The 26413-nt window shown below is 45.1% G+C and overlaps 1 protein-coding gene across 3 annotated transcripts in view; it reads right to left on the bottom strand.

Moving 5' to 3' along the window:
* Positions 1–21922, bottom strand: part of LOC121164901 (AP2-associated protein kinase 1) — a 163086-nt gene extending 141164 nt beyond the window's left edge. For all 3 annotated transcript variants that reach the window (XM_040993279.1, XM_040993281.1, XM_040993282.1), the window contains exons 1-2: positions 21746–21922; positions 21021–21423 (exon numbers count right to left, since the gene is read on the bottom strand). In XM_040993279.1, the coding sequence (XP_040849213.1) occupies positions 21021–21183 (163 nt within the window). In that variant the 5' untranslated portion in view covers positions 21184–21423; positions 21746–21922. The remainder of the gene's footprint in view (positions 1–21020; positions 21424–21745) is intronic.
* Positions 21923–26413: the final 4491 nt, after the last annotated feature.

The raw sequence follows: 26413 nt of genomic DNA, 5'->3' as shown, positions 1-26413 counted from the left end.
AGCTAATAAAGTTACAATAATAACAAATAATAAAAATACAAGAAGCTTAATACTACAAGGAAGCATAAAACTATCAAATAAACATTATAAGTTATATATACCTAACAATTTAGCTTCACAATCTGGCCAACAGAGAGGTCATCCAAATTGCTCCTGCACCAGCCAACACGGCTTGCATCACTAGCCCTCTGGCACCATATTTTCCAACACTGCAATGCGTCAGGTTAAGAGGTCAGAATTTTCCTTGTTCTCTGAAGTTCATTCCAGACCACTACTCCTCCACTTTCTTGTAAAAGCTTCTTGTAAAAGCTTCTACTCCTTTGAGCTCATGCCACCTGGCTATGCTGGAGTCCATTCCACCTTGTCTTTGAGTCTCCACCCACTTACCCAACATTTTCTGAAGCCTCTGGCAGCCTGGAATCCCCCAACAACTGCTGCCACTACCATGGTGGTTTCAAAACCCAGCAGAATGATTTCCTCCTTGCAATATCCTGCAGCCTCTAAACTGCTTTGCAGTAATGACCTTTGGTCCTTTCAGCCTTCTACATCAATGGTCACATCCAAGGACTTTTCAACCCAAACCTTAATTATCAGTCTTGGACTTTCTGATACATCCTGCAAGCCTTCTACTCTCTTACACCCTCACCCTGGCCTAATTTGTTCAAATTCACCCAGTCCTCTGCCCTCTGACTCTTCCACTTTCCCTCAATCCCTTAATCAAACTGCTCTGGGAACGGATTTATCTCCCCACCATGGCGGCATGGCTGACCATCTGGACTGCCGCCTTTGGTTCCTCTGCACCCTGACTTCCCATATGACTTGATCAATGCTACATCTACCTCCTCTGTTCTGGACCCCAGGTTCCTGAATCTTACAGAGAAAAAGCATAGCCTTATGGAACACATCACTCTCAATTCAATCTCCACCAAGCCTTGGTCCTAGTTTTGAGTCTGCAATTTTGACTCTCTCTTCCTCTTTTTTCCCTCTCTCCTTCTGTCTCCTTTCTCCTGTACTCGCGCTCTCTCTCACTCTCTCTCTCTCTCTCTCTCTTACTAATGACAGTCAAGCATTTTCCAATCTCTGCCTATCATATTTCTCCCTCTCAAAGAAATAGTCTGAACATGGTGCTCCTGCCCATCAGCTCATTGTAATTTTATTTATTTATTTATTTTATTGGAAAGGCGGGTGTACAGGGAGAGGGGAGAGACAGAGAGGAAGATTTTCCGCCCGATGACTCACTCCCCAAGTGAGTGCAACAGCCGGTGCTGTGCCAATCCAAAGCCAGGAGCAAGGAACTTCTTTCTGGGTCTCCCACATGAGTGCAAAGTCCCAAGGCTTTGGGCTGTCCTCAACTGCCCTCCCAGGCCACAAGCAGGGAGCTGGATGGGAAGTGGAGCTGCTAGGATTAGAACCAGCACCCACATGGGATCCCGGGGCTTTCAATGCAAGGACCTTAACCACTACACAATGGCATCGGGCCCTCATTGTAATTTATCGTTCCATGTCCATCACCCCTTCTGAAATTGTTCCTGCTGAGTACAATGACATAGCACTGCCTAATCCTGGGGACATTTTCCAATTTTGATCTACTTGACCTTTCTGGGCTATCTCATCCCCACCTCTAATAAACCCTCTGGGTTTTTTTTTTTTTTTTTAAGATTTATTTGATTTTTATTGGAAAGTCAGATATATACTGAGGAGGAGAGACAAGAAGATCTGTCCACTGAATCACTCCCAAGCAGCTTCAATGGTTGGAGTTGCACCAATCCGAAGCCAGGAGCCAGGAGCTTCTTCCAGGTCTCCCACACGGGTGCAGGGTCCCAAGGCTTTGGGTTGTCCTCGACTACTTTCTCAGGCCACAAGCAAGGAGCTGGATGGGAAGCGGGACCGCAGGAATTAGAACCAGCGCCCATATGGGATCCAGGTGCATGCAAGGCGAGGATTTTAGCCGCTAGGCTACTGTGCTGGACCCTGTCTCTGTTTTTTATTTACTCAGGAAACCTTCAATTTTTAACTTGGTTTTCTGACTCTGGGCTCAAGCCATCAGCAGCTTCACAATGGTTTTCTGCTTCTCAGTAAGAATGGAACACTGATGCCGCCATGGACACAGCACACACAGCTACTAGAGGCCCGGCAGATACTTTCTCATTTAGGCAAACTCAGAAAACTTGTAGGTCTCTCAGCACAAACTCACTGAAGATATTGGTGCTTTTTCTGCCTTCTTGGCATAAAGGTCAACAATTCTAGCTCTGAGAACTTGGGACAGCCTGTGTCATTAGAGGTGGTACTTTGAGAGAGGCTCCATTGGCACATCAAATGCCGGACCATCTGAGCATCTCTGGACACCATCCCAGAAGAGCTAGTCCAACATCTGCACTCTGAAAGGGCCTATGGCTGCAAGAGCCCACAGTCCTCCTAACTCTTCCCTCATCTCCAGAGACTTGTCTGTCTTCCTTAAGGACTTTCCTACTGATTATCTTTTCAGTGTTGCTGACTCTTCAACTCCATCCTCAGTCTACTGCTCTTCTGAAAACTGTCATTTTCTTTTTAAAATCTGATTTAAAAAAAAAACTTACCATTTTTATTTGAAAAGGAAGACAGATTTTACATTTGCCAGTCTGCTTCCCAAATGTCTACAACAGTGAGGGCTAAGCCAAGCCAAAACAAGGAGCCTGGATCTCAGTCTGGGATGTGGGTGGCAGGGACCCAAGTATCTGAGCCATTACTTGCTGCCTCGTGGGGCGCTCATCAGCAAGAGGCTAGATTTGACAGCAAGTATCCCTGCCTGGATGGCTCCAAATAAAACAGTTTCACAACACCTAACTTCCTATGTACTCTGTCCTAAAAGTGATTTGCCCAAGTTCCCCCAAGGCATACACTTCACCCACTTTCACTGTGGTGCACCTCCCAGGCACAGCCCTGGGTATCAACTCAGTGATTCCTGTACTTCTCCAATGTACATGTACTAGAAATACTTCCATTAAATATGCATGGTGTTAGAAACTGTTACTTGATCTCTGTTGGGATGCTCTGACTTCAGGTATAAAGGAGACTGGAGTGGGAGGAATAAAAATAATTTTGAGAGTTCACACAGACATCCTGCTGAGTCCTCAGTCAACTCCAAGAATCATGAGAAGTAATAAATTGCTGCTGGTGTAGGATATGAGGTTTTGGGGTGGCTTGCTACATAGCAACTGATAACTCAAACACACACAAACTCATCCCAGGCAACAATGAACTTGATATCCTCCCTCATTCACCTCCTTTCCAACTTGCTCCTCTTCCAGGATGAGCACTTGTTGGTGCCACTCCATCTCACACACCCAGATGCACACACACACACACAAATTGAAATCACTCCACACCTCTCCCTTACTAATGATATCCAACCAAGCACCAAGTCCTAATGATGCCATAACCTCCCAAACATTCCTCCAAGGCACACATCTCTGTTCTCTCTACTCTGCACACAATCTCTCACAGTCTTTCACCTGAATGATGGCAACAACCTCCAAAATGTGCTGCCTCTATACCCAGTTCCCTCAGGTAATCCCCTCCAAATCTCCCTGCCTTTTCAGTGATGCCATGTCAAAAACCTCTAAAAACCTAAAAATCTAACTGGCTCCCATGTTGCTCACAAATATCCGACTCAGAGGCTTTCTGCCTCCTGGGCCCTACCTTTCTCCTATGGCCTGCTCAGATGTGACTCAGGAGAAAAATCCACAAAGAAAAGTCTGATACACTTGATTTTGAACAAATTTAGGACCCAGCACGGTACCCTAATGGCTAAAGTCCTGGCCTTGCACACACCAGGATCCCATTTGGGCGCCGGTTCTAATCCCGGCAGCTCCAGTTCCTATCCAACTCTCTGCTTGTGACCTGAGAAAGAAGTTGACGACGGCCCAAAGCCTTGGGACTCCGCACCCACCTGGGAGGCCCAGAAGTGGCTCCTGGCTCCTGGCTGCTGTGGCCACTCTGGGAGTGAATCAGCGGACAGAAGTTCTTCCTCTCTGTCTCTCTTACTCTCTGTAAATCTTAGCAAATTTTATTTAATCTTAATAAAAATGAATAAATATTTTTAAAATAAACTCTTGTTTTTTATTTAAAAAGTTTAAAATATCTACAAAAAAAAACCCTCACAGCAAACAAAAAGTTAGGAACCTATACGAAATTTGTAACATGTATAACAAAGGAGTATAATCTTAAATATGTAAAAAACTTCCACAACTAACTAAGGTGAGTATCCTAACATGAACATGAGTAAAATAACATTAAAAGTTTCCTACAGAATAAATACAAAAGACAGAGAGAGGAGAGAATAAGAGGGAAGTGGGGAGGGAGGAGATTCAATCTCATAAACAAGGTGTATACACTCTTTCTGGCTGCTAGTTTGCCAATTTGGATCAAAAAGCTAAAATATGCCTATCTTTTGATACAATCAATTCATGACCAGAAATTTATTCCAAGAAAATAATAGCGCAGCATTCAAAAGGCTTAAAAGAATATTCACTGCAACTGTTCTTTATAGCAACAAAATAACCTAAATATTTAGTAACAGACTAGTTTAAAAAAAAAACACAAAAAAAAACATGCAAACAATGAACTAATGTCCATGATGCACAACTGCAGCACAGAGAGATGAGACAAAATGCTAAATAAGCAAGCAAGTTACAGAGGGCGCTGTATGCTTATTATTACAAAACTCTGAGTTCGTAAGCTTTGAAGAGTGCAGACAACATTTTTAGAATTATCATCTATAGGATTATGGTAATATTTCTCCTTTTGTCTGGCTTATCTTCTAATCATGCTATTATCACGATAGGTTAATTTAAAATGAAAAATATTTGAAGCTTCTTGACTGACTTCTTCTGTATCAACCAAAGATCATACAGTAGTAGTCCTGTGCCACATGATGACATTTAGTCAACGATAGACTACATATGTGACAGTAGTCCCACAAGATTATACTGTCTAGCGACAATTTAGTTGTCTTCGTTTTTCGAAGTACATTCCATGACGTTTTCACAATGACAGAATCTCCTGACGATGCATTTTTCAGAGCGTATCCCCATGGCTAAGCAATGCATGACTACATATGGAATTAGCATTCATTTACTGCTTCAGGTCTTTCAGCCCCCTCAACACTAAATACCATCTGAGACTCAGCAGCAGGCCCTTTATTGAGATATAAACACATCCAGTACTAAACAATGAGTTATAATCTAAACCCTTGTAATTAGGGTTGAAAGGGTGAAACCCTTTCTCTGATTTCAGTGAATAAAAATTTAAAAACTGAAACAGCATTCTAACTGAGCCCAGAACACTAATGCTTTATAACCAACGTGTAGAAAAGATACTGAAGAGGGCAGGTTGGAAGACAACAAGCAAGGAACAGAAATCCAAAAGGAAAGCATAAATAGAAAGCTAAGCCCCTAGACTTTAATACCTAACTTATCAAACGAATAAAAACATTTAATTAACAACTGACATCAAATGGTAATCTGCTATCTCTCAGTACTCCACTTCTCTAGGACATGAGACATAAAAAATTAGTTTCCTTTGCCAACAAGAGCTATGAAATGCACGCACATCAACCGTGTTTTAATCACTGACAAACCCTTCACACTCTAAGAGCTTAGACAGTGTTGCACACGGTTCTAACAAGCTTAGTCATCCAGTGTCCAAGTCTAGAGCAGATTAAAAGCGGCAAATTAGAGGAGTGGTGCTAATTTAGGAAGGTACCCAGACTGCAGCAAGAAGCAACAGCAGATAGTCTCCTAAGGAAGGAACCAGAAAACCTTATAAAGTGCAAACAGGAAATTCAAAAAAGGAGAGCAAATCGGGGCCATTTCATTCAGGTGCAAATTGTTCTATTCACATCAAGCAAACATCCTACAGATCTGTAATAAAACAGCTAACATTCGCAAATGCATTTTAGAAACAGAAGAGCTGCCTGGACCTGGTGGCCAGAGTTAGGAAGCAATCTGCCCAGGTACAAGGACACGGGTGACGTGCGTTCAGTCAGGATACTTTCCTCCTATAGGATGCTGCCTCCCAAGATTCACCCCAGCTTTCTCTTAACCCCTACTTTTAACCCTAAACTGGGAAATATAAGAAGGGAATGAGGCAGGAAAAAAAAAAAGAATAGAACCATTCACCTCCACTAATGATGACACCTCCCAGAATGGTCAAGGTTAACTGTCTCAGGAACGCTCCCTTAGTCCCAGATGCACAGGTCTAACACTTCAATCTCTCAACCCCACCTTCCCTCTGAAAGTTTTCAACAGGGATGACAGAATTGTATATGTCTGGATTACAAGAGATCTTCTAGCTCATGCTGAAATATCTTTGTTTATACAAGAAGAGGCAAGTTCAGAAAGAGGAAATGATGATGATCTAGCTCCTTGACCTGACCCAACTGTTGCTCTGTATTATACTATAACCCAACCCTAGCAGGATTTCAATGCAGTCTAGGACATCATAGCACCTTAAAAATCACCCCGGAACTACCGAGTGGAAAGACAATCACTTAATCCATTTTCTATTTATTTTAAAACAATGATTTCAAGAGAGATATCCCACCTTCCAAGACAGTTTCTGTTTCTTTTTTCTAGTGAATTCTCTTCACTGATCAGAGCTTACCTTTCAACAACGTCACAAAGCTCACCAGGGGAGCCAGCAGGCAAAGAGAAGTAAATGCCTATGCATGTTTTCAAAGCAGCACACACTGAGCACTTGTGGGTGCCACCTTTCTAGCCTCATTTCATAACATAACTGCCAGGGTAATACCAATCAGTCTTTTAAAAAATCTTATCCCAGGGACTGGCACTATGGTATAATGTGTGAAACTGCTGCCATTAGCACCAGCACCCCATATGGGTGCTGATTTAAGTCCCTGTCACTCCACTTCCCTTCCAACTCCCTTTTAATGACATGGGAAAGCAGTGGAAGACAGTCCAAGTGCTTGGGCTCCTGCATGCTAGGAGATCCAGATGAAGTTCCTGGCTCCTGGCTTTGGCCTGACGCAGCCCCAGCCCATGTCACCATCTGGGGAGTGAACCAGCAGGTATAAGATCTCTCCCTCCCTTTCTCTCTATGTAACTCTGTCTTTCAAATAAACAAAATATGTGCTAACAAGAAAAAAAAAAGCTTTTGTTGAAGGTGAGCACCTCATGCCTTCACCACTGCCCAACCCCTTAAGTCTATAATGTGCCTTTTCAGAGGGCGTACTCCAATCTCTAGCTTCTTTGAAGTTCCCTCCTTTACTGACCCATCAACACAATTTTCAACTATTCGTTCCCTGTCACCACTCTCACCACCCACATACTATTCTAATTTACTGCGGGCCAATATCCATTATAAAATAGAAAATAAATGCATTCCTTGATTAAAGTCTAGTAATATATGGAATGAGGTATCTTTTACGTTTAATCTGTCTTTCACAGCACAGCATTTACATAGTTCTAGAGCTTCTTCATGTAACTAAAATATGTGTATCTTATACTCCTTTATTTAGTAATAGTTTTGGTCATAATGGTTTCACTCAACCAATAAAGGAGGGCCCAGTGCGGTAGCGTAATGGTTTAAGTCCTCGCCTTGAACGCACCGAGATCCCATATGGGTGCCGGTTCTAATCCCAACAGCTCCACTTCCCATCCAGATCCCTGCTTGTAGCCTGGGAAAGCAATCGAGGACAGCTCAAGGCCTTGGGACCCTGCACCCATATGGGAGACCTAGAAAGAAGTTCCTGGCTCCTGGCTTTGGATTGGCACAGCACCGGCCATTGCGGCTACTTGGGGAGTAAATCACTGGACAGAGGATCTTCCTCTCTGTCTTTCCTCTCTGTATATCCGCCTTTCCAATAAAAATAAAATAAATCTTTAAAATAATAATAATAAATAAAAGACTTCATGTGCCTTTCCTGAAAAAAGGTCTGCTTTGCCTTAGATTTTATTCTTCAACTTTACTTATACCACAGATGACTCAAAAGTCCTGATCATTGTAATAATCTACATACAAACCTACTGCATTATTGAACACAAATAAGGAGGCCTGTGTGTCTCAAATCTGACTGGTCTCTCCTGTGTGTCCAATGAGTTTGAATTAATATTGATTTATTGCAATAACCATCCAGTCATTCTCCAGTAACCACAATTATATCCTTCAAATTTAAGAGTGCTGAACTGGATACAAAATACACCTAAGACCTATACCCTGCTCCTCACTCCTCCTCAGAAACTAACAATTTAACTCTGGAAAGTAGACACAAATTAAATAAGAAATAATTTGTATTCACAGGCCCACACAGTCAACAGAGCCAGGAAGAGCATCAGGTATCTGGAGGCAATTGTAAGTACTGAGGTCAAGTAAGATAAAGGTTAGGTAGCACGATGATGGATGGGTGGGAGGAGGAGGGGATGGTATGCCAGTTACAGGGAACGCTGTGAGTAACCCTGAGGTAATTAAACTGCATGGCACAAGGGGGAGAAGGAAGGCACAGGCTTGGGAAGAAGCAGAAAATCTTGATGTTAGCGCACATGAACATGAACTGAAGAGCCAGCTGAGGCCAAGCCTTGAGTTCAACCTACAAAAACTGCAACAGTAAGTTAGAAAAATTTCCTAACACGTTAATGGCTTTTAAGAAGAAAAGAAGGGCAGGGTTGAGGAGGAAAGAGGAAGAATAGAGGGTATGAGGAGATTAAACTTCTCTCTCTCTTCTCCCTTTTCCTCATCTGGGAGTTTGTGGAAACTAACATGTGTGTGCCTCTGTATGTGTATCTCCCCCAAACCTCCTGTTCCATCAGGTTATACACAGAGCAAAACATTCTGATAAAACAGGAGTTATGCACCCGAATACTAGTTGCCATTTAAAGGATGTTAACGAACAAAATGCCAGCTACTATAATGTTATACGCTTTGTCTATACAAGGATTACTTACTTCTTTAATCTTTACAACAACTCACATTTTTGCACTTGATAAATGAAAAGACTAGATCTCAGCAAATTGCCTCACATCACAGGGACAAGCACAGGATTCAAGCCTATCTCCTATTGCCATGCCTTTTTTTTTTTTAAGATTTATTTATTTTTATTAGAAAGGCAGATATACAGAGAGGAGGAGAGACAGAGAAGATCCTCCGTCTAATGATTCACCCCCCCAAGCCAGAGCTGAGCCAGTCCAAAGCCAGGAGCCTGGAGACTTATCCAGGTCTCCCATGAGGGTGCAGGGTCCCAAGGCTTTGGGCTGTCCTCAACTGCCTTCTCAGGCCACAAGCAGGGAGCTGGATGGGAAGCAGTGTCGCAGGGATTAGAACCAGTGCCCACATGAGATCCCAGCACACACCAGGCCCTACTGCCATCCTTTTAAGCCATACACATGTGGCTTCCCTGCATATCTTCTAAGACGACCAATATAGCACCCCTGTATTCCAGGGCTGAGATGAGATAGTACTGACTGGGGATCACATCTTCCAATCATGACTGAGTTATACCACGTCAAATCAAGATCTTTCCATACTCAAGGAGTTTGACAGAATTATTTCTTACAATGCTCCCCACATAACCTCCCCACCAAGATTCTCTGGCTTCTGAAAATAGTAGAGGAAAGTCTAAGGAACAGGGTTTGGCTGCCCCCAGAGAAAATCGAACAAGTCTAGCATCAGTTAAAGAACCAGCACTTCCTGATCCAAAAAGACACACTGACTAGGAAAAATGAGCCACCAAGAGAATGGCAGGAGACCACAGGGAATGGAAAGGACAGCATTATAGCTGTAATGCTGCTCCGGCCTCAAGCTTCCAGGAAGGGCCCAACCCACTCCCTCTTCCTGTCCCCACAGGTAATAACGTCACCATTTTGTTCTCAGGTTCACACTCAGTACAAAAAAGACAACAATTTTGCGTCCCTTCTAACGGGTCCAGTACAACTACAAGCATCCTTGGAAACAGGTACCAAACAACATGTGATGCATTTATACTGCTTCCTCCAGGATTCAAGTTCCATGTGAAAGGCATCATTATTTAAGGTCACTATAATTACAACTAATAATTTAGCTTCAAGGCTATCCTTACTTGGTGTGCTACTATAATAATATACAGAAGCTACAGTTCTTTGGTCCAATGGCCTCTCAGATTTTCAGAAATCTTAAATAAAAAAGCTCTTTGGCACTGCCACTCGCTGTCTACCAAGGTAAACTCAGAGCCCAACAAGAAAACTGACTGATCTCAAGTTCTTTCAACCACAGCTGACCTCAAATGAAGCTCCAAGTTTTTACTTTCAACTTTAAACTTCAGGGACTTGCCCTCTGCCAAAGAAAAGTCTCACTTGAAAGCACTCTCTTTTTGTGCAATTATATATGATTCAACAGAAGAACTGGGATTATTTAAAGTATCTGTAATAGATTTGATAAGTTAATAATAATATAAACAATAATGGAGGAAGAAAGGCAAAAATGGCTGCCAATGCTGTGGCTTAACAAGTTAGGCTGCCACCTATGGTACGGACATCCCATATGGCTACCTGGCTTTGGCCCAATCCAGCCCCAGTTGTGGCAGCCACTTGGGGAGCGAACCAGTAAATGGAAGGTCTGAGCCTCTTTGTGTATCTCTGTCTCTCCCTGTTTTCTGTAACTCTTTCAAATAAATCTTTTTTTAAAAGATGCAAAATGCCGCCACCAGTATTACTTTCATATGCTAATAATTCTCACTCCTGAGTGATTCAAATTCACCTAGAATAGAAAAGCTTATTTGGTGTAAGCATAAACACAGAATTTCTTTTATTTATTTAAACAATTTTGTTCCTCAAAGCAACTGCACTAGTACAACTTTACTAAGACCAGAACATCTGCAAACATGCAAAACGAGCCGAGTCCCCTCAAACAGCTGATTCTTCCCTGACCCACAGTGATATTTATCAATGTCTTAAGACATTTTCCCTATCACCACAGGGTAGCTAAGTGAAAACTCCTATCTAGCAGATATAAGCCAAATGCTAACCATCCTACAGAGTACAAGACATCTAGAACAATCCATCCCAAAATGTCAGTAGTGACAAAGCAGTACAACATAAAGCATTGACCACTGTGAGAGAAAAGAGAAGCTGGGATGGCTCGTAGGGGCCTAATTTGTGGTGTTAACTGCAAGCAAATCATTTAAGTTTAAAATAACTTCCTTAGAATCAATGAATTAACAATCTTTCTGAATCTACTACAGTTACCAAAAAAAAATCTTTACCAATCATTTTCTGCATTGAATAACCACTTACAGAAATACACTAGCAAAGAATACACTAGCAAAGAAGGTAGAATAGGATTATAATACTGCTCTATTAATTACACAATATGAGCTCTTATTTTTTAAAAAAAAAAAAAAAAAGTATTTTCAGAGTTACACAGACAGCAGAAAAGACAGAGATCTTCCATCTGTAACTTCACTCCTCAAATGGCTACAACAGCCAACACTGGACCAGTCTGAAGCCAAGAGCTTCCTCCAGGTCTCCATGTGCGTAGAGGGGCCCAAATACTTGCACCATCAGCCACTGCTCTCCTAGCTCGTTTGCAGGGAATTGGACTGGAAATGTAGTACCTAAAACATGAACCAATGCTCATATGGGATACCAGCATCACAGGTGTGCCTAACCTACCTGCCACAATGCTGGCCCCTCAATATGGATCTTCAGCTTTAAAACATTTTTCCCCAAATTCCTCTGAGTGCTAGAGTATGAATGTTTCAGAGTGAATCCTAGTCACTGAGATGATATTAGAAGGTGTGAGTGAGATTAATGGCCTTTTTAAAATAAAAGAGGCCCCAGAGAATGCCTCACCACCAGTTCAGGACACTGAGCAACTGACAGGTTGTAACCCAGCAGAGGGCCCACACTAGAACCAGATACTGTGGTGCCCTCAGCTTGGATATTGGCAGCCCCAGAACTATCAGGGGTGGGGAGGAACATCTATGCTGTTTATCAGCTACCCAGTTCATGATATTCTGTTATAGCAATCCAATCAGACTAAGACACTGGACACTCCCAAACTGTTTCAGAGATATCTCCACAGGGATGCCACAGGGCTCAGCTGGTATTAAAGAGCAGGGTTGACACTGTCATAGCAAGTAAAGCCACCCCCTGCAATGTGTGCATCCCATATGGTGTTGGTGTGAGTCCCAGCTGCCTCACTTCTCATCCAGCTCCCTCCTCATGTGCCTGTGAAAGCAATAGAAAATGGCCCAAGTACCTGGGCTACTGAACCCACATGAGAGATTCAGGAGATGCTCCTGGCTTCTGGCTTTGAACCAGCCCAGTTCTGGCCATTGCAGCCATTTGGGGAATGAATCAGCAGATGAAAGATCTCTCTCGGTCTCTCCTCTTTCACTCTGTAACTCTGCCTTTCAAATACAATCATCCATACATACATACATATAAAAGGAAGAATTTTCAGGAAGAATCTTGCCCTTATAGCTAAGGGCTTTGACCTCAACTTCTCACCACCACATCTGGTCAACGTGGCTTTAGAGAAGTCATTGAGCCTGCGTCAGCCACTGCTTCCTCTTCTGCACAGCTGGAGTAATAACTACCCTTCCCATCTCCCTAGGGAGGCTGTCACCACAAAATGAGAAGACACTGCCATGTCTTACCGTGTGTAGGAAGTAGCTCTCTCTATCTGCGGAGAGTCAGCCAGGTTTCCTGAGCCTCTTGGCAGTTCTCAGCTAGGTCTGCCATGCTACGGCAAGCAGAGGAGTCAAGGAAGACTTAGCTCCTGCCCTCCTAGTTGGCGCATGATCAGTACACAGTACATGAACTTTGACAGTTATCTGCTGTGACACAAGGCTGTGCTGCAAAGTCTCTCAATTCCAGAAGGGATAGAGGACAGATAAATGAGAAATGAAACAGCTAAGAAGGGTTTCATGAATACAATGACAGACTGCTCTTCACTAACAGCCTGCCCTATGAAAACACTCCTTTGAGCAATATTAATTTTAGGGAATATTTCTAATTCAGCATGTTTGTGTACATTTCAGTCTTTTAAAATTAAAGTACATATCACAACATTTTATGAGGAACAAAAAGTGGTTAAAAACTGACCCAGACCAAACAGTGGCATGGGGACAATCATCTGGGGTACAAGAAGAAGTATAAGAATCACCATTTATATTTCTTCTCATATTGGAAATATAAGATTTTCAGAACAAAAAGACAACCAATACAATGGGAGAACTATTTCAAATCATTTATGTGGTAAGGGCTAAATATCCAAAATACACAGAGAGCTACTAAAACCTGGTAGTAACAACAAAAACAACCTAATTCAAAAAAGGGCAAAGCGGTTAAATACTCATTGCTTCATCAAAGCTATATAAATGATTAATAAACATATGCAAATAAGCTCAACATGAGTCCTTAGGGAAATGCAAAACAAAATTTCCCTGCAATATTATCTTGCATTGTTAGGACAGCTACTACTACAAAACCAGAAGAGAACAAGAATCCCAGATACCAGAGGACCTGGAGCCCTTGCACACTGCTGGTGGGAATGCAAAATCAGCAGTTACTGCAGAAAACAAGATAGCAGGACCTCAAAAAACTAACAGCAGCATTACTATAGGATCAAGCAACTCTATTTCTGAGTTTATACACTCCAAAGAATTGAGTGGAGGGTCTTTAAGAGATATTTGCACATCCATATTAAAAGCAGCATTATTCACAACAGCCAAGAAGTAGAGGCAACCCCAGGGCCCATCTATAAGTAAATGGATAAGCAAAATGTGGCAGGTACTTACACTGGACTGTTACCAAACTAAAAGGAAGAAAATTCTCTGACATGTGCTTAAATAAAGATATCATGGTTAACTGGAACAAGCCAGTCACAAAAAGACAAAACACTGTGATTCCCCTTACGTGAGGTTCTTGGTCAAAATCACAAGATGAAAAATGAAGTGGCTGCTAGCTGCTAGAGGGAGGGTCTTAGTGGGGAGTTACTGGTTAAAGGAGTTTTAGCATTACAAGATGAATAGAGTTTGATGGATAGAGTTAATGGGTGCATCAGAAACATATTTAGTATCACTGAACTGTACACTTAAATACAACTAAGTTGGTAAATTTTATGTGTGTTTTCCCATACTAAGAAATCCAGAAGAAATAAGACTTTCCCGTTGTTGTATAATATATGGCCCAACACAAGCATTCCCACTCAGTCCATATGTCAGGTAAGAGTCTTCCAAGAGTCAGATCTTTTCAGCACATCAAGCTATAAGCACTGCAGTTCATGTGTCCTTAGTTCAAAGGATTTGTTGGTTACATTATTTTAAATTAATTAACCTTCATAAGACAAACAAGAGGCTTAGAGTCATATAAAAAAAGAAAAAAAAATCTTCAGATTAAGGATAATGCAAGCATAAATGAGCAAGAGGAGCCAGTGCTGTCATTTGTATTCATCAGTCACATTACAACACAGATCATGATCTGGTAAGACATGACAAGAGGTTCACCAAAATCCTGTGAAGATTATTTAAAATACAGATATGCATCCACTCCCACTCATAATGAACCTCACTCTGAGTACTTCCAACACCAGCCAATGACAGCAGGCCACAAATGTAATTCAGAAACACACGAGGACACATATATGAAGAGATTGTGTGCTTCTTCAACTGATGGTGCAATTCTGCCTCAACATTTTGAGAGCACTGCTTTAAACCAATACTTCCCAAAAGAACATTTTGCTGAGGTGAAACATTCTTACCTGTGCTAAAAGCAATAGCCCCATGTGGCTATAAAGCAGCTTACATGTAACTAACACATCTGAAGAATTAAGTTGCTATTTTATTTCACTGTAGATCATTTGAATGTAAATAGCTATGTGTGTCTAGTGGCTACTCCAGGGGACACCCCCAGTCCTAGCCGACCAAAAGATGACTGCTATCTCAACATATTCAGCTCTTGAGAAAGCAGTGCACTTCCTTGCTTTTGTGTCTTTGGCCATGTTACTGTCTTCTCCCAGAATTTTTTCCTGACCTTGCCCATCTAAAAACAAGGTCTCCGTTTAAAAAAAAAAAAATTAAGATTTATTTTATTTTTACTGGAAAGTCATGTTTACAGAGAGAAGGGGAGACAGAAAGATCTTCCTTCTGCTGGTTCACTAGTTGAGCCTATCAGAAACCAGGAAGGCCCAAGGAGCTTCTTCTGGGTCTTCCATGTGGGTGCAGAGTCCCAAGGCTTTGGGGCATCCTTGACTACTTTCTCAGGCCACAAGCAGGGAGCTGGAAGGGAAGTGGAGCAGCAGGGATACAAACCAGCACCCATATGGGATCGTGGCACATGCAAGGTGAGGACTTTAATCACTAGGCTACTGTGCCAGGTTCACAAGTTCTCCATTTTGAAAACCCATCTGAAAGGTCAGCTTCCTTTAGCTTTTCTGACTACTTCCCACCCTACAAAATAAAGTTCCCCTCAGGTCTGTCCCCTGGCTTATGACATCCCTCGGTTCCAGCACTTAGAAGTATTGCTCCTGACACAGGCACACAGTACGTTCTCAGTGACACTTACTGAATCAGGCAGCAGGTGATCCAACCAACCTTGAGTTCCCAACTCACAATGCAGTGCTTCTCCCCCGACACCCAAGCCCAGCCCAGGGTGGGTAGGGGGGGAACAGGCTGGAGGCAAAACTTTGCTACCTCACAGTGCTGTAAGCTACTTTTATAGACAGTGCTGCTTTTATTATAATTTCTCATCTCTTTCAGACATACACACGTCACAGTTCTTTCTTTTCGCTCAGGAGATAGTCATTCACTTCTGAGAGTGCAGGATGACGGCAGAAGGCAATGATGCCTTCCTGCTGAAGCATCAGCTTTGAAAAACCGCAGGTTAAAATGAGGCTTCTGGTACAGTAATATTTTTATGTGTGTTCTATTGCTATTTATGAAGCATTTCTTGTGAACTCTACATGTTGCTGTAGCTATCCAGGTACAAGTGTATGCCTCCCTCACAGCCGCCTTTCAGAACCCACATGAAGTGGCTGCTATTTCTCCATCACCTCATTAAATGAACTGGACTTTGTTAGCAAGATCATGGAAAAGGCTTTGGCCAAAAGGCTCTTGACAGAAAAGGCTTTGCTTATCCTGGACTTCATGTCTGAATTCTGGATTTGGCTATATTTAGTGAAGCTGTAACTGTCATTATGCCTGAAACCAGGAAGAAGACACCATTCACAACCACCCCCTGAAAATCTGCAGTCGCCTTGAGGAAACCAGACTTCCCAGCAGGCAAAGACATCTGAAGTGGGAGGGATCAGATTGGCGTTTGCATCAAGACAAGCCATCAGGTGCTTGTAAGGAATCTCTTTCCACCTGGTACTCAAGAGGCCCCATAACATACCTCTGCTCACTACCCTACCTTCATTTACCACCCCTCTTCTCTCCTCTCTGTACCACTGTCATCTCACTTCCCCACCTGGTTCTGCTTCAAGAGGTTCATCTCTTACCTTCCCTGTTACCTTCCCCAGTGTAGCCCACTATTCTAGCATCCTTCCCCCACACTAGCCACTCCCTTTCCCCACAATCAGTGCAGGGCTGAGGCTCAGAAGGAGCACCGTGCATGTACCATGTTATTCAGCAGTTATTTAGAAGGGCCACGGAAGTGTGTGGGCAGCAAATAGAACCACACAACAAACATTAAAGAATTTCCTTCTACCTGTTTGGGTCTTTCTCTCCTTAACTTGGAAAGGAAACTTGTACCAAACCAAACGGCAATGTCTGACCTGGCAGCACGCCTGAAACTCACCATAGCATTTCACCACTCCACACTTTTGCATACATTGTTCTCTCCACCTCCAAAGCCTTGGGAAACCCTGAACTGGAGGATCAGGTTGGCTATTTCCATTCATGTCATCAGGCCCTTTCTCTTTATCATCTCATAACATCTTTCTACCATCTACAATGTATCAAGGGTCATGCAAAGTGCTAGATACGTATCACAAGGTTATTTGTTATTTGTTGGCCTATGAGTTCCTTAAGAGTCAGGCCCACATTCTAGTCATCTTAACTCTGCAAACAAATGCAGAGCCCGCCACAAAGAAGCACTAGCAGAACATAAGCATACATCATACTGATGCCTCCAAAGCATAGGATTAAATGCCTCATATGGTTATTTTTAGTGGCTTCATACACTGCTAAGCTTTATTACTTTACTCTGTAAGTAGGAGGAATTTCCAAAGTTTACTGACAGAGGGACTTTGCTGTTCTCATTAGCCCTAGACCCACAATCTTATAGTGTAGGAGTTATCTGGTCTACCAGATAATATAGCTCAGTAATGCTGTCCTCGACATGCAGGTAGTCAACAAACACCTACTTATTGTTTAAAACTTAAACTTAAGGACTCACACAGGTAGAGGAATATGACAACAGCATAACTTCTTGGAGCATTTCTCCAATGTTCCCATTGAGCTCATTCTGGAAGTTTGAAGCCAATCTTCCCTTGACATCACATGCCAATTAAGTCAGATGTGACTTAGCATCTCATCATGGCATCCTGGCTGAGAGAGCTGCATAAAACATATCCTCCTGATCACCCAGCCTGCAGACGGCCTCATCCTCTGCACTCATGACTAAGCGGCTGCTGGACAACTTGGTGAAACCAGGCCAGCAAGGCGCCAGATGCTGCTGCTGCTCTACAGACAGCCACCCACCATTTTGTCTTGCCAAGCACCTGCTTCTCTGGGTCCTTGCAATCCCTCAGTATTTTGAGCACAGACCAAAACACAGTTGAGGGGAAAAAAACAGAGTTAGTAGGATGCAGTGACAACTGGGTCTGTGTTTGAAGCTCCCCATACCATCCTTCCCCACAGTGCCCTGGGTACTGGGTACACAATACTCATGACCCTTAGACAACTCCACCAGGACTGATAGAAAAGTCACCACCTAGACACTCAAAGAAGTATGGTCCAGGGAAGGAGCATGGCAACCATGGACATCTGATGACACTCTGGGAGCTGGCAAGGCCTCTGCAAAGAACACCTGGTTCCCCAGTGACGATGAAGGAAAGGTGAAAGGGATCACTTCTGATTGCAGCCACCAAACCAGTCTTTACACTGGATCCTCCTTAACTGTCAACATGAAACAATGCTGTCAGTGCCAATCACTGAATGCCTTCAAAAAAAATGTTAAGCATGTCCATCCCCTCATTCAATGATGGAGCTTACTTTCTTTTTTTTTTAAAGATTTACTTTTATTATTTTTTTATTGGAAAGGCGGATATACAGAGAGGAAGATCTTCCGTCCGATGATTCACTCCCCAAGTGAGCGCAAAGGCCGATACTATGCCAATCCGAAGCCAGGAGCCTCTTCCGGGTCTCCCACCCGGGTGCAGGGTCCCAAAGCTTTGGGCCGTCCTCAACTGCTTTCCCAGGCCACAGGCAGGGAGCTGGAAGGGAAGCGGGGCTGCCGGGATAGAATCGGCGCCCATATGGGATCCTGGGCATGCAAGGCGAGGACCTTAACCACTTGCACCACCACGCCGGGCCCAATGGAGCTTACTTTCAAAGCAGTGGTCTTAAACTTCAGCCTGCATTTAAGTCGGCAGAAATTCCTTACCCCACACTTAAAGTCTGTGAAGTAAGATGGAGAATCAATTTCCAACAAGCTCCTAGGTGACCAGGATGCTCTTGACATGGCTCCACACTTGGAAAATCATCACCATATAGAAATCGAGGTTCAAGAGTAGTCTGGAATGGCTTCATTCCATCCACATCTAGTACAGAACAGACTGGAATCTGAACCCAGTTCTGCCTCTACAGTCAGTACTGGTAACCCCATTGCAAAATGTGTGAAGGTTTGCCTTGTCTTCCCAAGTTCACCAATTGCTCCTTAAAGGCATAGTATATGCTTCAGGAGCCTTTCATTTCCCCTCAGTACTTGGTAGTACTTTGGAGTTTTGCAGGGGCTACATAAAGACTTTGTGTACCAGCCCCTCAGACCTACACACTTCAAAGGGGCACAAATGCAAACTCAGTTATAGCTAAGGAGCGAAAGAGAGTACTGCCAGACCTGGCTTTCCACAATACCTCTTGCCGTCTGAGTCTTCACTATGCTGTCACTGCACTAGCTAACTAGCATTCATCCTTCCATCACCTCCCCTAGAAAACAATCTGTGGCTCCCCAAAATTGGGGCGTATCTCCAAGATGGCGCTTATCTAAACTCTACTCCAGTATCTAGTTCGATACCACCTCCCCAAAGCCTAGCACAGAGCCTGGCATATCACAGCCAGGCAGTACATAACTGTTAAATGAGGAAAATAAATGAATGAACACTGCAAGCCCTAAGTTCCACTTTAAAATATCAACACGCACAATGTGCAGTTCTCAAGGAAGAAGAGGACTGTCTAGAAAATGAAGACTGCTCTTGCCTTTTCTCTCCCCCATGACTCGTCAGGCTCCACTTAGAGCAACACCATCCAGGATGAAACCACGTTCCAGCTGAACAGATAGACGCTGCTGGACACCGATCAGCACAGGCCGTTAGATGGCGATGAAAGAGCTCCACGCCCTGCGCCGCTGCTGGCCTTCTGCACTCACACTATTCCTCCACCTCACCACCCCACTGCAGTCAAGGGCTTTGGCACAGGGAAGGAAGAGGCAACTCAGACTCCAGGGTGCAGCTCTCTGGCAGCAGGCACACAAGCCAACTGCCCCTCTGCACCAAAGGCCACAGCCAGGACCCAGAGGGATGGGGGACTCAGGCCCCAGATTAAATCCAGCTACAGCAGCACAGAGAACAAAAAACAAGCAACAATTTCACAAGGACAGGCACTCCCAGCTAACTCTTTTCAAACAGTATTTTTAAAGGAAAGCCTTCCACCATGCCCCGGAAACCTGGGCCCTGCTGAATCCTGTGCTTACACAAGCTCAAAGCCAGCCACAGCTTCTTCCTCTTCCCAGCCCAGCGGCCAGCCTGCCACCCTCACTGCTCACCAGGACAGGCACTCCCAGGCCCAGGTAGGTACCTTTGCTTCAGCCTTCACTTGCCAAAGGGGCATCCCCGCTGCCCCTCATCCCCACCACCATGTTGTAGCAGGTGGTCTCTCCCTTCCCCCAGTCCCTCAGTCTATAACACAACCTACAGCAGGCTGGCCCATTCAATTAGTTTGAATTGCTTCATGCCATGGAAATTGCTGCTTTTATTAAAAATAAAAGCACACTAGGCAAGCAATGAGCTGTGAAAAGTGTGAGTCTGGCATAATTATGAAGGTTGAGGTTAAGGTTACCCAAAGAAATGGGCAGAAGCTTTTCTGAGAGCCTGGGGGATCAAGATATGCATCTACATGAGTACAGACATACGGACCAGCACACGGGCTCACAAACTGACGCCACACACCTAAGAGAGGAAAAAAAACAAAGTCAGAGCCCCCTCTCTGCATTAAAAAAGAAATAATAGTGAAGACTGGAGGAAGAGGGGCATACTAGACGGAACTCAAAATCACCACCAGGATCTCGGATCACATCTGCTGATGCCAGTGACTGGTCAGCTTCTCAAAACCACTCAAATCCACCCAGAGCCTTGACTCGGAAAAACACACTGCCATCCTCGGAAAATCTGCTCTTCATGCCTGCCCGTCCAAGTGTGGGAAAGTTGGGGAGGAGAAGCAAAGACCTTTCTTCTTCGTGGTTCCCCCCAACCTCTCACCCCCACTCCAAAGCAGGAGGGTGATAAGCCCATTGCCCTGCTTTCCCCTCTCCTCCACCACCACTTTAGTTAAGTGGCTAGCTTCGCAACACGCTGGTTGTTCAAAATCAAATGCCACTAAAGTAAACAATTTCAACAACCGAAGTCTCCCCCTGCCCCCTCCCACTACCACCCCAAAGCCCTGTCACTTTCAGATTTCAATCTCTCAAGGACAATGAGTCACAAGGCAGGGGAAGGGGGAAGGGAGACTCAAATGGTCAGAACCCATTCATACATTCAACGCCTGGGAAGCCGCGGTCCTACCACATCAGCACAGGATCCCAGGGCCCGGGGCCCAGTTCTCCCCCACGTACCTTCCGCCAGCACCTCGTCCACGGTGACCTGCTGTCGCCCGATGCCGAAGACCCTTCCGATGTAGCCGCTGCCCAGGCCCGAAGTGCTGCCCCCTCCTCCGCTGGAGCCCGAGCCCAGGCCAGAGCCGCCCTGCTCTCGCCGGGAGTCGAAAAACTTCTTCATCTTGCAAATAGGAAGCAGCAAAGCAAAAAGACCGACGGCTTCGGGATTTTTTTTTTTTTTTCAAGAAAACAGATCCAAGGATTTCTTCTCGGATTTCAGCTCGCAGAGGAGCCACCCGAGCCCGGCCGTGGGGGCGGGGGCGAGGGAGGATGCGATCGGAATATGCGTGTCAGTCGCGCCGCAGGTCGCCTCCTCCTCCTGCTCCTCCTCCTCCCGAGAGCGATTCGTGTAAGTTTAGCCCTGTGATGACAGAGGAAGAAGCCAGGATGAATCAGGAACACACTCAGAAATTCACTGCTGAGTCCCAGGGAGAGCAAACACCATCAGCCTGGGGAGACGCTTCGCGCATTTCCCCCGGAGAGGGAAAAAAAGAACCAAACCTGGGGCTGAAAACGCATCCCACCTCCCCCTGAACCCAGGATATCCCGAATCCAAAGCTCCAGGAGAGACGGGATTGGGGCCATCCCGGGCAGCGCTGACCCGGCCGGGCACTGCCTCTCCACCCTCGTCCCCCCCGATCGCCCCGCCGCCCCGCGCGAGGCAGCATCCCCGCGGCACCCACTTGAGAGGGTTCGGCCGCCGGCGCCCAGCTACCAGCCGCGCAACATTGTCACGGCCGCCGGGCGGAGAGGAGAGGAGGCGGAGGCGTCGCGGAGAGGAGGCGGCGAGGCCGCGAGAGCCGGGCCGCGTTCGGCGCCCGCCCGCCCGCCAGCTGATCCCCCGAGCGCCCGGCGGAGACTGACCCGCCGCCCCTCCCCCGCGCGCGCTCCCGCCCGGCTCCGCCACCCAACCAGGAAGTGAATCGCCGCCGGAAGTGCCTCTCGGAGCGGCGCGCCCAGGGGCCGGGACTTCTCTGGCCTCCGCGGCTCTGCAAAGAGTCGACGGCCAAAAGGGGGCCGAGGAAAGCAGGGGGTGGGGGTGCTTCAGGACAGAGAGAGTTTTTTGGGGAAAGCAAGTAGTTAGTCCCGGGCGCGCTGGGCTTTCTGGGAAAGGTAGTTCGGTTCTGGCTAGCGGTTGGACTACAACTCCCAGGATGCCCCTGGAGCTTCTGGCGAGGCGGCAGCCTTGGCCTCCGCGGCCTGGAAGGTATTTAGTGGGTGGCTATATCTAGAAATTGGCTTCTTTAGGCACATCCGCTAAGAGAAAAGTGCCTGGGACTAAGTTTCCTCGCGACTGCACATTCCACTCTTTTGGAACCATCTTATTTGCAGCCTGGGCTCCTGGCACAAGGGATTGTGGGGTTTGTGGTTTCCGAACGGGTGGAGGCTGACACCTGAAGGACGCCGCTTAACTGCTGAGCCGCGGGATCGCCCTCGCTCGTCCACCGCCTGCCCAGGTGACGTCGGGAAGCTTGGAAGCTTGGACGCCCCCGACGTCACCTGGTAGGCGGTGGACGAGCGAGGGCGGTCGGGAGGATTGTACTGGCAGTTGATTCAGACGACAGCAGAACGCCAGCAATGAAATAAATGATGCCCTGCTCCCCCAAACTGACGAGCAGCCTCAACTCCCATAGAATGAGTAAGATTCAGACCGAAAAATGGCTCAACGGTGTGTGCGAATAGCGAGACCCAGCGGTTGGCTCGATCCCAGACTTTAGGGCTCGTCAGCCCACGGAGTAGCCCTTGTTTTGCTGCCCTTGCCTAACCCGCGTTCACCTAGGAACCCTTGGCTGACCTGCAGTTGTTTCTTGCTCAAAATTCTTCCCCTGACCCTTATTTTTACCAGACACGACTTTAGTGCCCAAAATGCGATTAGCCTTTGTGATTTGCATCTGCTAATCGTGGAATATTCTGAAGGCCAGTTGGAACACCTCTCTCACCCGAGAGATGATGCTGAAAACGCTGCCAAATCCTTGCCCTTCCCCCAAAAGCTCCGTGATATCTCGAACCCCTGAATATAGGTGAAATCTCACCTCCACCCTCTCTCTCCACTTCCTGATGCTGCCAGCCCTTTCCATTTGTAATTCATTCCGGAATATTTTTCCTCCAGCTGACACTTGAAGGGAGGAGAGAAAGGAGTCTTCAGAAAAGAAATAGTTCTTGCTTTCTGCAATCTGAATATTAAGCTGAGCTGGACAGGGCAAGCAGTGGCAGTTCCTGCTGCTGCCATTCCTTCTCTTTCAAGTGGTGTCATTGTAATTAAACTCCCTGCGCAGAGACAGCATCTTCCAGACACCAGCGCAGCGCTGGTTCACAAATTCATGCAGCCACCGGGTGAACAGCAGCACCTGCAACAACGTTCGCTCAAAGGAAGCCCACAGAGGCAGCTTCCTCTCACTTTCCTTAAAAGGCTGCATTTGTATCTGAGGAAGTTTGGGATACATCTTAAAATAGATGAGAAAGCTCATTTAGAATGAGGCTCTCTGACCCCCCCCCTAACATTCTCAGCAGCACCCATGGGTGTCTACTATTCTTTTCGAAGAAGGTTTGTTAGGTCCTAGAATGTGTGGCTGTGTCAGTTTTTAACTTCCCTGGGCTTTTCTGTTGCCAGACTAGGCCAGGTTTACCTCAAATCTCAAGTCTTGTTTCAAAGATATAAAAGCAGCCTGGAGGATTAGAGGCAGTTCCCGTGTCTGTATTTGAACACCCACCTCACCTCAGTATTTTGATCAGAATGCCAGGGAAGAGATGAAGAAAGACTGAATGCCTTGCTTTCATATCTGGATGACAGTCATTATAAACAGTTTTTATGTTATTGTATTATTGAGTCCTGACAACAACCCTGTGAAATACAGTACTCGTTTCATGTAAGTGGGGAGATGGAGCAGAGATAAGCAGCTTGCTCGAAACCACACTGATCATGAACGGCTCAAGCCAAGACTCATTAAACTCAAAAATTTTGGTTTCACAGCCCAGTCCCTTACCCGGGCTACACTAATCTATCTATTTAAAAAGAGAAAACAGACTGATGGTGAACTGCTAACATGAGAGACACATCTAGAAGTGGTACAAACCAACAGTTAGGCAAACTGTGCCAATCCGTGGCTGTGACCAAGACTGCTTAGGTCTCAGGATCTGTTTTCTTAACTATAAGGTCAAGAGCTTTCTTCCAACTCTTAGAAAATCTGGACTTCCCAAGTATAAAGTGCAGATAAGTCACGACAATCTTAAAAACTTCTACAGAGCTATAGTTGTTGCACACTGGGTTAAGCTGCCACTTACAAAACTAATAGTCCCATGTAGGAGTACTAGTTCAGGTCTTGGCTACTCCTGATTCAGTTCCCTGCTGATGCACCTGGGAAGGCGGCAAAAGATGGCCCAAGTAGTTAGGTCCCTGCACTCACATGGGAGACCTGAAAGAAGCTCTTGGCTCCTGGCCTTGCCTAGACCATTGTAGCCATTTAGGGAATGAAACAGTAGATGGAAAATCTGTTTGTCTTTCTGTCATTCAAATAAAGCTTTAAAACAAAACAAAAACCTACCACACTTCCTTCCAAATATAATTTGGTCCAATTTGCTTTGCTATGCAGTTTTCTGTATATTTGTGAGGAACTCCAAGGACTGAACCCACCATCCTGGACTCAGTGCCACCTTGAATGTCGTGAATGCCTGCATACCCAGGACTGTTTTAAATCTCCTAGGTCTTGTTCCCCTTGAATACCTGGTTACCCAGCACTATTGTAAACCTCTGAGCTCTCATCCCCCTTAAGGCCACTTTGTCTAATCGAGCTTAGTGACCTTTGGGTTTGGGCTCTGCACTTCAACAATCCTTTAAGGCATGTGTTCCTGGTATCCACTTACAGCCGCATTTGCAAATCCCTGACCCCCACATTCCCTATCTCCCTACCCTGAGGCCATACAAGATACCTCTCTGCTTTGTTCTGGGTTCTGCTCCCACCTTTTCCCTAACCCTACATTACCATCCTTGCTGAAATAAAGACCTTTCATGTGGCTCGCTTGCTGTGTCCAGCGTCTTGTTAGCTTTGTGAAAAAACTAACAGCATTATCATCTTAATTACCTCAAAATTAAGGAATATCATCCCCATATCCAATACAATAGTTGATAAAAATGTGTTCTTGCCAATTACTTAAATAACTGACTTCGCACAGTGACAAAAAGCAGTCTGATTAAGCTGGAGAGATCGAAATGTTTTAGATTAGGTGAGGTTTTGCAATATGTCCAGGAGATGCTAAGGACAACCACCATTTTTAATTGGAAAGGTCAGTGACATCTAAAACATTTATTCCACACAAAGTATGCCAATTAACTATGTTAAGTGCTGAACATGATCTTGGTTAGTACTGGCTGCCTCCATGTCAAATGGATGCTATGACCTCTTCTGTCAAAGTAATGCCATCATGAAGACTTTGTGAACAAACTCATTGGCTGTGTGTTGTGGCACAGTGAGTTGAACCACCACCTGCCATGCTGCTATCCTGTATGAGTGCTGGTTCGAGTCCAAGGTTCTCCACTTCCAAACCAGCTCCCTGTTAATGTGCTGATGGCCCAAGAGCTTGGGCTGGGCCAGGGTGAAGCCAGAAGCTAGGAACTCCACATGGATCTCCCACATGGTTGCATATTACCAGGAAGTCAGACCAGAAGAGGAGCCGGATTACAACTCAGGAACTTCGGAATGGGACGTGGGCCTCCAAGCGGCATCAACTACTGTGACAATGGCTCCCATCCAGATTATTCTAATGCACATTCAAGTTTAAGAATGACTGTTCAGCAGAAGGGAGCTACCAACAAGCATTTCCATTTAAAAAACATTTCTTGATTTGAGCTTAGTTTTATGGTTAGGAAAAATAATCATATGCTCATTAAAGAGGAAAATGAAACAGTTATAGTTCTACCACTCAGAGAAAAATGCAGTTGACTTGGGCAAATGACTTAATTCTTACGTTGCTCGGTTTCCTCATGTAAAAAAATTTTTTAAAGATTTATTTATTGGGCCTGGCGCGGTGGCACAAGTGGTTAAGGTCCTCGCCTTGCATGCCCGGGATCCCAAATGGGCGCCGGTTCTAATCCTGGCAGCCCCACTTCCCATCCAGCTCCCTGCCTGTGGCCTGGGAAAGCAGTCAAGGACGGCCCAAAGCTTTGGGAACCTGCACCCGCATGGGAGACCCGGAAGAGGCTCCTGGCTTCTGATCGGTATAGCGTCCGCCGTTGTGCTCACTTGGGGAGTGAATCATCGGACGGAGGATCTTCTTCTCTGTCTCTTCTCTCTGTATATCCGCCTTTCCAATAAAAATAATAAAAGTAAATCTTAAAAAAAAGATTTATTTATTTT

Source organism: Ochotona curzoniae, unplaced genomic scaffold (genome assembly GCF_017591425.1).
Source record: "Ochotona curzoniae isolate NIBS_2020 unplaced genomic scaffold, NIBS_Ocur_1.0 contig_883, whole genome shotgun sequence".
Classification (NCBI taxonomy): domain Eukaryota; kingdom Metazoa; phylum Chordata; class Mammalia; order Lagomorpha; family Ochotonidae; genus Ochotona; species Ochotona curzoniae.
The sequence above is the reverse complement of the archived record's forward strand: the minus strand, read 5'-3'. Positions and strand labels throughout refer to the sequence as shown.